General features: G+C 32.5%; 1 protein-coding gene and 1 pseudogene across 1 annotated transcript; one reads left to right on the top strand and one right to left on the bottom strand.

Annotated features, from left to right (window-relative positions):
* Nucleotides 1-235: 235 nt before the first annotated feature.
* Nucleotides 236-7,527, top strand: LOC123903101 (casein kinase 1-like protein 10). The gene is made up of 14 exons (XM_045952990.1): nt 236-780; nt 874-914; nt 2,568-2,637; nt 3,696-3,844; nt 3,951-4,046; nt 4,501-4,571; nt 4,869-4,930; nt 5,037-5,100; nt 5,179-5,263; nt 5,555-5,681; nt 5,773-5,846; nt 5,933-5,999; nt 6,321-6,457; nt 6,585-7,527. Exons 1-14 carry the CDS (start codon nt 702-704, stop codon nt 6,864-6,866), a joined length of 1,404 nt encoding a protein of 467 aa, XP_045808946.1. The 5' UTR covers nt 236-701; the 3' UTR covers nt 6,867-7,527.
* Nucleotides 7,528-10,130: 2,603 nt separating this feature from the next.
* LOC123892222 lies at nt 10,131-11,906 on the bottom strand (annotated as a pseudogene).
* Between the last annotated feature and the right edge of the window lie 4,649 nt (nt 11,907-16,555).

Genomic DNA, 16,555 nt, shown 5'->3' with positions numbered 1-16,555 from the left:
TATGTTAAAAAATTCTAAATTTTTATCGAAGATGTTCTTATAATATTATAAACATGAATACAAAAAATTATTCAAAAATGTGAAAGTATACACGAGTTGAATGGAAAGTAGTGACTAAAAACATTGACTGGTGAAACTTCAAGGACTAAAAAATGTGAAAACAAAACTTCAAGAACTAAAACGAAAATTATAGGGACAAAAACATATTTAACCCAAAAAATAATACTATTGTACTAAGAAAAAACAATATAATAATAAAATAATAATGATGATAATCGTGCATACCTCCACAATCATTCACTTTCTTTCTCATCCATTTTCATTTTGATTCCTACACATACACAAACAAAATCTCTACAATTTATGAGTCCAGATCATTTCCTTGACCTCCAAGCACAGATCCAAAGCATCCATCCATATACTCTCATCACTCCACTCTCTCTCCGCGCCAATATCGCATATATTCCTTTTCCGCCTTCTTTTCCTTCTATAAATATACCTTCTCCTCACTACAATAAACTATAAGGGTTTTCTTTTCTGAACCCAGATTCGTACTTCCTTTGATTCAATCTTTGATGTGTCTCTTCTAGATTCTTAGTTCTTTATCCTATTTTCATCAAAATTGGATTTTTACTGCTTTTGAAGGGTGTTATTAGTAGTAAAATTCTGAATTTTGGGGTCTGTGTTTTTTTGGGTTTGTTATGATGGATCTTGTTATTGGTGGAAAATTTAAGCTTGGGAGGAAAATTGGGAGTGGATCATTTGGAGAGCTTTATTTGGGTATGTGTATTTTATCAATTTTTATTTAATTAATTATTATCACTTTTATCATTGTATGTTGAATAATTAATAATTTGGACTTGTTTGTTACAGGTGTTAATGTGCAAACTCAAGAGGAAGTGGCTGTTAAGCTGGTGAGTGAAGTTGTTGTGGACTCTTATGTTTGCATGTTTGGAAATTTTTATGATTTATGTTGTTGCTATTGTGTTTGTTGTTTTTCTGTGGTGAATGGATGATGAATTGTATTGTTGTCGTAGTGAAGTAATAGTATTTTTCAGTGGTGAATGGATGATGGATTGTATTGTTGTTGTAGTGAAGTAAATAATAGTATTTTTCTTTATATATATATTAATTGAATTTTGTTAGTGGTTGCTTACTAGTTGGTTGACCTTCATTTAGGGTTATTGTTCACTTTGCTTTCTATGATAGTAATTTGAGAAAATGACAGTTTTTTGTTAATAGAAGATGTTAGTTATTTTTGTTAGTTGGGAGATTGAACTCATGACCTTTTTACCACTCCAGCTTCTATGTAGGGTTGACAATATGTAGGGTTGGAGCAAGGTACTATGATCTATAGTACCCGCAGTTGAACAAAATCTTGTATCCAGATCCATACCCCTTAACTTCAACTTCAGTACCTGTTCCCTTATTATCAATTGGGTACTTAAGTGCTTGTACCCGTTACCATCACCTGCACTTTCACTATAATAAATCGATTAATAACGTTAGGAACAACAATGATTTAAAATAACAATCTTTATGCTCTAAGCCCTTCAAACTCTTCTGTCATTCATTCGACTTCGAACCTTTGCACTCCTTGAGCTTCAATCAATGGGTTCTGAGCTTGCATGTGATGGTTGAAAAATAGGTTAGATGGTGAGTCAGGTTGAGAGAGGGTTGGGCCATAGTTTGACTTCTTCACTGCTCCCTGTTTTTTTTTTTGTTAACCCTCTGGTTCCCATGGAAAGGGCCCACGGGTAATCTCGAGTTCGACCAGGAGGTAAGTAAAACCAGCACTACTCCTTGTTTCTGCTTCTAATAGGTGGGGTTTCGGGCAGCTTGCTAGTTTGTTGTTTGCTTGGTGCTCTGTTTTGTTCTATGGTCCAATGTGTTTTAGTCTCTGTTTTGTGGTTTGTCCGGCTTTTCTTGGTGCTCTGTTTTGTTCTACTTGTGACTTTCTGAAGTATTTGTAATGTTCTAAAACCGAAGAGTGTCACTTGTCTTGAACCTTCACGTGTATTACAATCTTTCCCCAGTCTTTTTTCTATTCTGTTGTATTGTTTCCGTGCCTTTTTTCTTTTAATAATCACTCTCTTAATATAAATAGTGGGATATTAATGTGAAACAAATACAAATATTTAAATCATTACTTGAATTTTAGTGAATTACATTATTCTATTATTAAAAAATATATATTTGTTAGGATCTTACGTTTCATATGTTACAATCACATTATTCTATTATTATCTATGGTGTTGTCTTCCTCCTTTTGTCTATATGCACGAGTCTGCTTAGCCATGCACCCCTCTTCTATCTCGTAAATGTTACACAAGATCTGAACTAAGTCGAGTTTTGGTTTGTGTATTATTATTTGATGTGATATTCCTTGCTTCAAGATTTATATACATGTTTTTAGCCTATGACGCTGTCTCAAAGTTGGGTTACTTTAAAATCTGCAAGTTTTGGTTTTGTGCTTTATGATTGTTATCTGTCGTCCATAGACTTCAGAGAGCATAACTTGATATGTTGTGCTGATACTTTTCTCTACATTTTTATTGGCTTCTTAGGAACCTGTGAAGACAAAGCATCCTCAACTTCTCTATGAGTCCAAATTGTATATGCTTCTTCAAGGAGGAAGTAAGTTTTCTTTTTTCCTTCATAATGCTCTATTTCTTTTCATGTAACCAATATTTGAATCTGTTTACTTTAATGAAGCAAACTAAACAGTTTGAATTCTTTTGATTTGGTGTTGTTAAATAGTGTGCGCTATAGCCTATGTTGTTAATCTCTAATAGCGGCGTTTAGCGCCGACCCCCAAAAATGCTATAGTGGTGGTGGGATGGCCGCTATTGTCAAGACCAAATTACAACGTAGAAAGTAAACATAAATTCCAACAAGATAGATAAATACTCAAAAATGGAAAATTACACAGTTAAAGGGATAATCATACTTAATAATTATCATCATCTTGTCATTTCCCATCAAAATAAGTTCTAAATGTAATCAAAATAACATTCCAGCAAAAAAAAAATAGAACACTAAGAGGAAGGAGAAGAACGAAAACAAAAAGGACACAAGAAAGAAGAACTCGAACAGAAACAGAAAGGATAATACAAACTTTTGCACAGAAATAGAGCAAGGAGAACCTCAATGGCAGAACACAAAATATAGAAGAAGAACTCAAACGGGAGCAAGGCAGCAACGGAAGAACTCAAATGAGAGCAATACGAAGGAACAGTTGAAGAACTCGAAGAGAAGAATGAGGGAGAACGAAAAGCGCCCATAGTTGAACGATATAACAATGGGTTACAATAGTAGGTCAATCAAAGGGTGCGAAAGTACCAATATACCTTCGACAAATTAAATAATAAAATAAAAAATAAGTATCATTGCGCCACGATGGCACTGCTTTTCAACCGCTATTGGTTGCTATCGCCACTATTCTCAACAGTGCTTCGCAGGCCTATGTCGTGGCAGTAGAGGGTCTCGCCGCCACGCTACACCGCTATAGTGGCGCTATAGCACGCTATTTACAACATAGGCTATAGCGCTATACTGTAGCGAAATTTGAACAGATCACTATTGTTCCGTGCCGCTATAGCACTGATGTATACCTGATTTTGAATGAACTGCTATTTTCTCCTATCTACGATTGACAACATTTATCTGATTCATGTGTTCATTTCCATTTGAAGCCGGCATACCTCATATAAAGTGGTCTGGAGTCGAGGGTGACTACAATGTTATGGCTATTGACCTTCTTGGACCGAGTCTCGAAGACTTGTTTAACTATTGCAGTAGAAAATTCTCTCTGAAAACAGTGTTGATGCTTGCAGATCAACTAGTATGTGTATAGCTTTAATTTAAAAAAAAAAACAAAAAACATATTTTCAACATACAGCTAAAGTATTTTACTGATTTACCTCAATGTGGTGTACCACTTTACTTAGTTAAACAGAGTAGAGTATATGCACTCTCGGGGCTTTCTGCATCGTGATATAAAGCCTGACAACTTTCTAATGGGTTTAGGTCGCAAGGCAAATCAGGTATCTAATCTATCACTTTCCTGCATTTATTGTGATTCAGACATATCTGCTAGGGAATTTAAGAATGACTTACCTCTCTCACTGCCTTTCTTTTAAGTTTTAAGAATTTAATCACATTGGGAAAATCGATTTGAGATCTGAATGCTTTAAAATCGAAATGAGCTGCAATGTATGTCAACAATAGGATAGGTGTTTTAACTATTGTGAAGGGGTGTCAATTACAAGAATGATTTTTTTACTTTGTTTTATGTTTTCAAAGTTTCATACAGGGAACAATGAAAGCAACTTATTTCCTAAATAAAACTGAAAACAAGAAATGGAAATAGAAGATAGAATCAGAAACCAAATAATCCTTTATTTTTGCTAGCAGCACTATATCATGCATTTCATAAATATATTTTATGCTCTTATGTATACTATGTCGAATTTCCTGATTTTCTTTTAATTATTACAGGTATATATTATTGACTATGGCCTTGCGAAAAAGTATCGTGATCTTCAAACACACAAGCATATACCATACAGGTACCTAATATAAGAATTTGTTTAATTTTGCAAATATTTTATTTTCTGTGCTTCCTTTATAGTTTATTCCCTTCTCTATTTACTATTTTGGCAGTTTACTGCTATTAAGTGTTTCTTTTTTATGTGGTACAACGAATGTGCCAACGAATGTTCTATAATGGATAAATTGATTTTTTTAATGTGTCATCGTACTTGTAGAATCCATTTCTTCATTTTCTTTTTATTGACTTAAGTTACTTCCCTACACATTCCTCCACTCTTGTTTCATGAATGGTTGCACTATTTTTCTTTCAATAGGGAAAACAAGAATCTCACTGGAACCGCTCGATATGCAAGTGTTAACACTCACCTTGGAGTTGGTGAGTGAGGCAATTTATTTCTGATACTCGCAAATAAGCTTTTCATCTTAAAGTTCTCATTTAAATTGGGTGTTCATTTACGTCTCTTGGTTTGATTATCTCGCAGAACAAAGCAGAAGAGATGATCTAGAATCACTTGGTTATGTACTAATGTACTTTTTGAGAGGAAGGTTGGTTGGACACTGAGATTCTTCTTTCATTGTCCTCTTCATTCTCCTTTCTAACTTGGTATAGCAAATTTTTTGCAGTCTTCCATGGCAAGGCTTGAAAGCTGGCACTAAAAAGCAGAAATATGACAAGATAAGTGAAAAGAAGATGCTTACTCCAATAGAGGTACCAGTATTTACTTGCAAGAAGCTTTTATGAAAAATATTACTCTACTTTGATGATTTGGATTATTGCTCATGTCAGGACGATATCTTGTTTTCTACAGAAGTTAGTTTCATTTCGTGATTTTTATTTGTAAACCCGTAATTCTCTGCATCGTGCATAAATATTTATTTTTAAATTGATTGTATAGTTAAATTGAATTGATTGAGAAAACAGTCTAATCAATTAATTCCTTTTTCCAAATCTCAACTGTTGTAATTTGCAAAGAATTTACAGTGTGGATTTCTGAAACAGGTCTTGTGCAAGTCACATCCAACAGAATTCACATCATATTTCCACTATTGCCGATCATTGCGGTTTGAAGATAAACCCGATTATTCATATCTTAAGAGACTCTTCCGTGACCTATTCATTAGAGAAGGTTATCTTGTAGATAATAAGCTTTATTGAACCTCAGTTGAAATTTCTTCCAAAGCTTTCGAAGTATCTTACTAAAAATGACGCTTTTGCAGGTTATCAGTTTGACTATGTATTTGATTGGACTATATTGAAGTATCCACAAATTGGATCCAGTTCTAGAACACGGGTGAGTACTTCTAATAGTTTTCAGCTTCATATATAAGAAACAGTTATTGTTCTTGCTGATTTAATTTTACTTTGCATTTTCAACAGCCAAGTGTGAAACCAGTATTAAACCCAGCACCATCTGGAGAGCGAGAGCGATTAGAACGGCCTTCAGGTTTATTCCTATTACAAGCTCTGGAATCTTTCATTTCTGAAGCATTTCACTGCTATGCTGATAATTTGATAAATGGTTTTGATTTCTCATAGTTAGCTTCATTTCTCTGCATGTGTACTCTTTAATATCATATTAGGTTTATGATTGAGTTTTAAATCTTGTAGATTCATTAGTCTTTTTAAGTTTCATTTTCTGCAAAGTTATGTTATGTTATGTTATTATTTTATTTTATTTTTTAATAAAGTTGATGTTATTTTAATTCTAGTAGCTGTAAAGAAAAGACTTTCATCACAGGCTAACTCCTAATACCTTATATTTTAGTTGGACAAGAGATTCGTGATAGATTATCAGGTGCAGTGGGGGCATTTTCAAGAAGGAATGGCTCTGCACATGGACTGCATAAGGATCTTGCCAAGCAGCACAGGTCTTTAGATAATATGCCATCTCCCAAAGATGTGGTTAGTCTCTTTACATTTTTTTTTTCTTCTTTTTGTATGATTTGTCTTTTGTTTTTCGGGTAATTTTTGTAAATAGTGACATTGGATTCTAAAAGATTTCTTGTTGTCGAACACTCGATCTTTGTAGCAACCTGATTCTGAAAGGGCTCGCAGTTCTACTCGTAATGGCAGTGCTTCAAAAAGGCCTATGATATCAAACAGCAGACCAAGCTCTTCTGGGGAACCTAGTGAAAGCCGGTCTAGTCGATTGGTCTCGAGCAGTAGTCGTCTATCGACTACTCAGAGGGTTCAACCAGGTTTTGACTCCAAATCATCCTTCACCCGTGCCACCGCAGGGACACGAGGTAGTCGCGATGATGCACTCAGGAGCTTTGAGCTCCTGACAATTGGTACTGGAAAAAAGAAATGATCGAAAACTTTCCATGGTTGTTTTGTCTTGTCCTTTTATTGAGACATTCATCCTTCACACCTGTTCATTTACTCAGTATATTTCCATCCTGTGTTGGGGTCCATTCATGGCCAAAAGCTAATTGAAATTTATCAATAAAGCTTTTTGCAGACCCCTCATATGCTTCTTCATATGTTCTTCCATGATTACCTAAGCATGGTACCATTCATGAAGAGTCTCTATCTTTAGGAATTTGTTTATACATGAGATGTCTACTTGTAATAAATATTCACATTCTCTACATTTTTTCTGTTGGACAAAAGGAAGAAAATAAAAACTGCAAAGTCTAATATGCTTTGCAAGTTTTTGCAGCCTTCCATTGCATCATTGGGACCTTTCTAATAGCGAGCGGCTCCTAATTTGGATTGAAGAAAACATGAAAGCTGATGTGTATCAGTGCACAAGTGGATACTATTACTCTTGTTCAATTTATAAATTTGTTTGGAGCCTCTAAGGTTTAATGTTTTTGCAGGCAGCAATGAAGTTGTTCTTTTAAGATAATGTTAATTATGTAATTGATATTAAAAGTGGTTCATAACTTATGTATTAATGCTAAACATACATTCCATTTGTCTTCTACTCAATTTAAAGCTATATGCTTCTAAAGATTGTCCTTAACTTCGTATCAGTTTTTAAAAATCTTACTTAAACGTACTTAAATTCAGTTTTTGTAAGATGTAAAAGGTACTTGAATTGAGTCTGAGTGTACATAAAGGTACTTGAATTAAGTTTAAATAAATGCACTTGAACAGAGTTAGTGTGAATGTACTTGAGATGAGAAACTTAGTCAGAATTAGTGTGAATGTACTTGTACAGAATTTGTGAATGTACTTGAACTGAGTTTGTGTAAGAACTTAGTGTGAATGTACTTGTACAGAATTTGTGTAAATGTACTTGAACTGAGTTTGTGTAAGACCATGAAACTTAGATTCTTCTGGTGTTACATGAGCTGAGCTTACATAAATAATGTACTTGAGATGAGAAGATTTAATGGAGCTTAACAAGGGTTCACATGGTCACAAGTACCCTAATTTCTCAACCTCAAACATTTGCTAATCTATGCCACCATCTCTCTCAAGAACCCTATGAAGGACTAGTGTTTTTCTTGCTGTTTTCCATCGTTCTCATTCTATTTGCCATGTTGTTTGTGATTGTAATATGCATTTGATGCAGTAAAACATGATCTTAAATTTGATTGCAATGATGTATTAGTACTTGATTGTTGTGATTATGGATGTATGATTTGTAAATTGTTATATACTTAACAAAATGAACTAAAAATAACTTATAAGCATGTAATTGAATATAAATGTTATGTCATGAGATAAACTCAAAAGAGAAGACACAAATAAATTGATCAGACCAGAAAACAAAAATATGAAGCAAAACATAAGCATTGAAAATTCCTGTGAGCCTATCATTTTTATAAATGTTTTCCAAATATTAGGAAAGTGCATTAAGAAAGAGACTTTTTTTCCTTTGATCAAGCAAGGAAGAACTTCATGAGCACCAATGTCCATAACTTCTTGATCCCTGAATATATCAAATTTTACAATCTCAAACTAACAGCAAAGTATGCATACTAATTACTCAAAGGAGAAAATTGAAAAACAAAACCGGTGAAGTAAGTTACACTATTAAATACATTTTGGGATCCTTTGAATAAGCATTAACCAAAATTTTGATGATAAAGCAACAAGCACAACATATTTGCAACACAAGAGTGAGTGACGACCGGTTGAAAGATTCTGCGCGAGATTTTTTTTTTTTTTTTGGGTGACCATGTTATAGGCACGAACTTTCCACTAATATCCTTCGGAGAACCTGTGGGGCACACAAGAGCTAGAGATTGAACTCGTGAGCACTCGCTTAAGGGGTCCAAGTCTCTTACCCCTTGAACCAATTCATTGTTTGTAACTGTTTTTACTTACTATAGAAGCAGAAATAGGTTTTTTTAAGTGCATTTATAAATCTTCTAGAAAACTGAAAGAAAATTAATGGCTCAAAAATATGCTAAACAGTAAACAAAGTTTCAAAGAAAAGTATAACTATGGCAACTTACGATTTCTGAACATAGCAAACAAAGTCTGAATTTCTAAACAAGCTGATTATGAAGGGAAATGTTCATTTTTCTAAGTCTAGCATATGATTCTACAACTTCTTGCATCGAGTAAATGAAGGTAGGGAGAGAAACCTGCACAGTGCCTATCATTTTCTTTCGAATTCAACAAAGGAACCATCATTTTGTGCATGTTTCCATTTCCTTGATCCTGGTTAATCCAGACCTGCAGACACAGAAAGTCGTTTAATAGATTCGCGGCCGGTGATTAAGACTTGACCACCAATTGAATTTGTCAATTAATTATGGAATTTTAACAACCAATATTGTCTTGGATCGAAGATTCACACTCATATTTAGAGCTTGCTTGGATTGACTTATTTTAGTTTATCTATTGACATAAGTACTTGCGAGACCATTTGAAAGAGCTTATCGAAACGACATATGACATCTCCACAAGCTGCTTTCAGTATATTTTCCTAAAGTCTTCAGGATACCTTATGAAAACGACTTATAGCTTATATGAAAACAGTTTACTTTATTTCACCTTTATTTATAGAAATAGCTTATACATAAGCACTTATATGATTATCGGTTATGCTATAAGTGCTTAATTAATCTGTTTATCCAAATAGAGGTTTAATGTCTTAAGCAATCAAAATTTACCTGTGGATACATCATGATGTTTTTGGCATTCACTAAGCAAGATGCTTTGGAGACAGACTCCTCAGCATTACTTTCTAAGAAATGAAAAACAGCTTCTGTGTGTTTGTTGTGATGATTCAAAGGCCTGGAAAATGAAAAATAAGACACACGACACGATAAAAAATCAAAATACCATATATAAGGGAACTTTATAAATTAGATATCAAATAATACAAAGAAAGGAAACCATGATAAAAAAAAACCAAGTGAATCAAAAAATGAAAACCATTTGAAAATTTAACAGGAAAATGTATACCTTATCAATATTCACAATTGGGACAATTGCTGGATTCTTAACTGTCCGCGTCTTTTCTTTATCAAGAAGAAATTAAACTGTAGCCGTAGGATCCACTAACGAAGTTTCATGTGATGATTTTACAGCAGACTCCATGGTATGAAAAAGAAATGAGAACATGTTTTTCCAGCATCCTTGAGATACATACTCTTCAGACTGAATTTGTTTAAGATGATATATGAGCATACAGATAAAAATGAAGACGAAAACTATTAGAAGTACTCACCTGTGTTGTAGAACCGGATCCACTTCGTGGATACTTCGATATAGTCCAATCAAATACATAGTCAAACTGATAACCTGCAGAAGCATAATTTCTAATAAGGTACTTTCAAAGCTTCGGAAGAAGTGTCAACTTAGGAACAATAAAGCTTATGCATCTACAAGACAACCTTCTCTAATTAATAGGTCCCGAAAGAGTCTCTTAAGATATGAATAACCGGGTTTATCTTCAAACAGCAATGATCGGAAATAGTAGAAATATGATTCGAATTCTATTGGATGTGACATGCACAATTCCTGTTTCACAAATCCTTACTGTAAATTATTTGCAAGTTGCACCAGATGAAATTTGAGAACTATGTAAGCATGATGCAGAAAAATAAGGGTAAACAAAAAATACTCAGTCCTGAAATAACCAATGATCCAAATCGTCGAAGATGAGTATTTTTTTCATAAAGGTTTCTTGCAAGTAAATACTAGTACCTCTATTGGAGTATACATCTTCATGTAACCTATCATGTTTAATCTCTTCTCTTTAGTCTCACCTTTCATGCCTTGCCATGGACGCCTGCAAAGTTTTTGCTATACCAAGTTAGAAAGCAGAATGACGAGGACATTGAAAGATGAATCTCGGTGTCCAACCAACCTTCCTCTCAAAAAGTACATTAGTACATAACCAAGTGATTCTAGATCGTCTCTCCTGCTTTGTTCTGCGACATAATCAAAACAAGAGACAACGACAACATACTCAAGGAATCAAAAGAAAACAAGCTAGACAGCACAAACAAAATCTTACATTAAGTACTTGTATCGTATATGCTTCTGTGTTTCATGATTGAGATACATTTACCCAAGGCCATAGTCAATAATGTATGCCTGTAATAATTAAAAGAAAATCAGGAACTGTGCGAAACTTGGAAGACACTTAACAAAGTGACATTTTTTAGTCTTGTAATTGAAATCGGAAATCTGAAATGAAAACAAAAATTAAAAAATGTTCCCAATGTGGTCAGATTCTTAGAACTTTAAAGAATACCAGTGAGAAAGGTAAGTCATGCTTAAACTCCTTAGCCGGTAAATGCAGAAAAGTGATAGATCGGATACCTGATTTATCTCGGGGCCTAAACCCATTAAAAAGTAAACCATATTGAGGTAAATCAGCAAAATACTTTAGCAGTGTGTTAAAAATATGGTTTTCTTGATAATTAATTAAATCTATACTTACTAGTTGATCTGCAAGCATCAACACTGTCTTCAGAGAGAAATTTCTACCGCAATGGTTAAACAGGTCTTCGAGATTCGGTCCAAGAAGTTCAATAACCAGGATATTGTAGTCACCCTCGACTCCATACCACTTTATATGAGATGATGCTTTGTATTCACAGGTTCCTAAGAAGCCAATGAAAAAGTAGAGAAAAGTATCGGCACATGTATCAAGTTATGTTCTCTGTAAAATAGAGGCTATATGGATACCTACAAATAACAAGCATAAAGCACAAAGCTAAAACTTGCAGATTTTAAGCAACCCAACTTCGAGACGGTGCCATAAGCTATTAGGCATGCTATTAGCTTATGACACTGTCTCGCATGCCTAATAGAATTATATAAACCTTGAAGCAAGGAGTAGCACGTCAAATAATTATACACAAAGTCGCAAACCAAATCCTCGGCTTAGTTCAGACACGAAAACAAAGTACAACAGAAAACACTCTGATACCATCTTAGAATTTGGTATTGGGCCTAACTCATCCTTACAAAACCGTCTTGTAAGGTGAGGATTGCCTCTTGCTTATAAACACATATACAGGCCATCTCGCAACCAATGTGGGACTTCTTGACAAATAGAAACGTGAATCATAAAAATTCCAAAACATGCAACATGAGAGTTAATAACAACTTTACTCACCAGCTTAAGAGCCACTTTCTCTTTAGTTTCCACATCAAAACCTGAAAACAAGTCCAAATTATTCAAAGAAATACCCCCTCCCTCTCATATTAAATGTCATTTTGGGTTGTGCATGATTCTTACTTAAGGAAATTAGGAAATGTTATTGCATATATTCAAAATGTTGCATTCATATTCTAAAATAATTATGTAGATATTGAAAGACAAAAAAATACAAATGTGATACTTTTTATGAGACAGAGAGATAATAAAAAATGAATTATGAGTTGATTTATTTTTTAGTTTACGAAGATAATTTATGCAAATAAATAAACTATTATGTTACGTCATAAGTTTTCACTAACAAAAATTGTGTCTTTATACGCAGTTTTTTCATAAACTACTATGAAAAGCTTATAAGCTTATTATTTGCATAAGTTGTTTCGCATAAGCGTCAATCCAAACAGACCCTATAAATTGCGTAGATAAATGTCGCTAAATGTTCCTTTCCAATTTTCCTTGACAAGTTTGAATTTTCCAGCAACAACAAGATTCATCATGACAAACACACCAAAAATTCAAACCTTTTATCTCTTTCTAGCTATATGAAAAAGCCCATTTATTAAACAAAAAACAAAGTTTTGATAAAAATATGATGAATAATGAAGAAACTATAAGACACCCATTACAGATTGAATAAGTAAGAATAATATGGCAGAAAAGGAATGTAAACATTAGCGCAGAGAGAAAGATGAGTGACCCTTTTGCGTGGAGATCAAGGAATTGATGTGAGCTCCGAAATTGTAGAGACTTTGTAACAATGAAAATCGATGAGATGGGGTAAGTAAATTTTGTTGCAAGTTTTTTTTTTTTTTCTTTCTTTTTTGAGTTAAAATTATTTTATAATCCTTTAAATAAACTGACTTTTATTTTGTGTTTCTGTTACAAATTTACAATGCTAGCATTTCTAAATATATTTTTTTTACTGACATGTTATTATTATGGAGAATGTTAACTTGTGCCCTTAAGGCACATGTTAAGGAAACAAAAATAGAAATTATTAAATGCTAATTTGTGCATTTTGACTTTTGAAGCATTAAATTTCTTGTATCATTAAATGTTGAATTTCTATTTTGGTATATCTTAACATGTGCCCTAATGGCACATGTTAACAAGACCCTTTTTTAATAATTTTACTATTTAATTATTACAATATAATTAATCAACTGGAGTTAATTGAACTTATAAAAAAAATAGAGTCAATTGATAGGTTATCAAGTTAGTTAGCAAATTAGAAAGTTAGTTAGAGAGTTAGTCACTCCAAGTAGTTGTAGCTCTATAAATAAGTCACTACATTGTACTTGTGTTTATTCTTTTATCAATCTATGTTCATTCAATATAATTTCTTATGAGTATATTTCTCATGAATATTGCTATGCATTCTATCTTGTTGATATCTACGATCTTTATCCCTATGATTTAAATTAATAAATATTATAGATTACGAGTTGGACGTTTTATTTTAACCAAAACATTAGAGTATTCTGATTTTCAAGACTCTTGTCCAATTTGATAGTTCAGACACATACATTTACCTCTCGGTTGGTTAGTCAATGTTTTGAATTACGTACTATAATCTTATAATCATTAATCACTTAATTCTAATTTTCAATATCATCTTCACCAACCAATACAATAAAATTGTTGTGAAATTCTATAACAATTTTTTTTGGCACAATAAACATCAGGTAAAATCCAGTGGCCACACATGCATAGTATTGACTAATACATGAATTGACTTCTTGCATCTTCAACAAGTTCTTGTTTGCGGTTGGAATCCTTGAGCGAACATTTGCATTTGGCTCAAGTCGTCAAAACTAGGACATTTTTTCAAACGTAACTTGAACTTTTCCCATGCGTCATAGAGAGTCTCACTATCACCTTGCTCAAAGTTGCTTATGTCCAACCTTCTTTACAAAAATTTTGGATTGGAAAATATCGGTCTAGAAACTTTCTTTTCAACTCATGCCAAGTATTGATAGTGTTAGGAGAAATGGTGTCTAACCAATCCTTTGCCCTTCCGGTGAGATAAAACTTGAAAAGTCACAACCGCTTATCCGAATCATTAACTCCCGATGGATCGATGTAATCACAAGCTTCATAAAAGTGACTCAAATGGAGGTTTGGGCATTGTGGCTCGGCCCCCGAGTATTGGTCTTCTTTCAAAGCACTTATCACCGAATATTTTATGTCAAAAGACCGGTTGGAAGCCTAGATTGGCTATCTCCTCATTATTTCTCATCCCATAATCACTAGGGGTGGAGGAGGTGGAGGTGGCAGATAGTTGGTTGTGAATTATGGATGGTCGTATCCAACTCAGGTTATTATAGAGATGTTTTCTTCGCTCCTAATCCTATTATAGCATCACAAGTGGCCGTAGTTCTATTCTAGTCTTGAGCACTTTGTGATTTTTATGTTAATAAAGCTCCCACTATCATGAAATTATTTTTTGACTTAAAACCCATAAAATGCATCAAACTCACATTTTCTTTAAATTATCTTGATTTCATTCTAAAATTAGAAAATAAACAAAAATTAAAATAGTTCTAGAAACTAAATAAAACACATTAATTTATTAAATAAAATATAACTAAAAAGTATATATAAAATCATGCTATCACTTAAAATATCATAAATGTTATTTTGTCAATAAAATTATTGCCCAATATCATATTTAGGGGTGTTTGCAGCGCAATTTGAGTCAATTTTGAGGAAAAACTGATCTTATCCAAATATAATATTACATGCAGTTCCGTTTTGGACAAATGCGTTAAAAAATCCAATTTGCTTCAATTTAGATATTCATATTACTAATTGTAAAAATATATTATTAATACAATAAAGACACGTTAAAATAATATTTTAAAATTTAATATTATAGGATCAAAATGATTGATTATATTTAAAACATATGAAATAGTAAAAATTAATTAAATCAAACAAACAAGTTTCCCGACATTGCATGGGTTAGATTTATAAAAATTATATTTGTTATTCTTAATAGTTAATATGTGTGTGTGAGAGAGAAAGAGTAAAGAAAAAGATTATCATATTATAACCCGTAATTTAGTAAATGATTTATTAATATATGTATAAAATATAAAATTATGTTTGTCGAAGTTGAAATAAAAATCAAGAGTATAAGTTTAGAATGAATAAAATGAGTACATATAAGCATATAAATTATTTTATATGGCAGCCGTGGCTGATGAATCCATCATAGACACGAGACAAATATCTTAACGAATATACGAAGATAAAATAAACTTATATAATAAATACTCGTAAACAATTGCAGCTCTGAGCATAGTTCGATATGCAAGATTGCTTGAGGCCCCATATTTAAAATCCATCATAGACATGAGACAAATATCTTAACGAATATATGAAGACTTCTTCAAAAAAAAAGAATATATGAAGATAAAATAAACTTATATAGTAAATACTCGTAAATAATTGCAGCTCTGGGCATAGTTTGATATGCGAGATTGCTTGAGGCCCCATATTTAAACCGGCTTTAAATAGTTCTTATACATAAAATAGAATTATAAATAGTTAGAGAATATATATTTTTATTTTTGTGGTAGTAACGTACTTCGTTAGTTTGCACAATTGTCTCTTATTTTTACGAAAGTATGCAAAAAAAAAATGAAAGAAAACAAAATTGAAAAAAAATACAAATGAAAAGAAATAGAAGATCAAATAAATAATTATGCATGTAATATTGCATTAAAAATTAGGAAGAATGGATTTAAATATATTGACGGTGTTATGCATGTGTTAATTGGTTGTGGTTATTTTTGGTGATTAATATGCATGACTTCAAGTTCATTTTTTTTTTTGACAAACTTCAAGGTCATATTTAAGAGGAGCTCTAGCAACAAACTATTTAACAAACACACTCTCTTCTATTGGTTAAAATTTATATGGATCCCATAAAAGTTATATGAGTCCACATTTTTTTATGGAACCCATGTGAATTTCAACCAATAGAAGAGAGTGTGTTGGAGTGTGTTTGTTAAAGAGTGTGTTGTTAGCATTATTCCATATTTAATACATGAGAATGAAGAAATTGTGTATAATTTATTAATATTAAAATTTTAATTTTTTAATTAAATTTCATAATTGGTTGATAGTGTCATGCATGTAATTTGTTGATGATGTTTTTGGTGATTGATATCTATGACCTTTTTTTGGTAAGGATGATTTTAAGAGTCATATTTAACACATGAAAATGGGGGAGAAGATTGTCTATTATTTATCTAATATTAAAAAAAAGTGTTGTGGTATATTATTTTTGTTTTCATTATTTCTTTAATTAAAATTTGCAACATTTAAATTCATAAATTAAAAGTAAAATTTTCTTTCTCAAAAAAAAAAAGTAAAATTTTCAATTTTAGATTAATTTTAAAATTAAATTCTCA

This window comes from Trifolium pratense, linkage group LG1 (genome assembly GCF_020283565.1).
Source record: "Trifolium pratense cultivar HEN17-A07 linkage group LG1, ARS_RC_1.1, whole genome shotgun sequence".
Classification (NCBI taxonomy): Eukaryota; Viridiplantae; Streptophyta; class Magnoliopsida; order Fabales; family Fabaceae; genus Trifolium; species Trifolium pratense.
The sequence above is the reverse complement of the archived record's forward strand: the minus strand, read 5'-3'. Positions and strand labels throughout refer to the sequence as shown.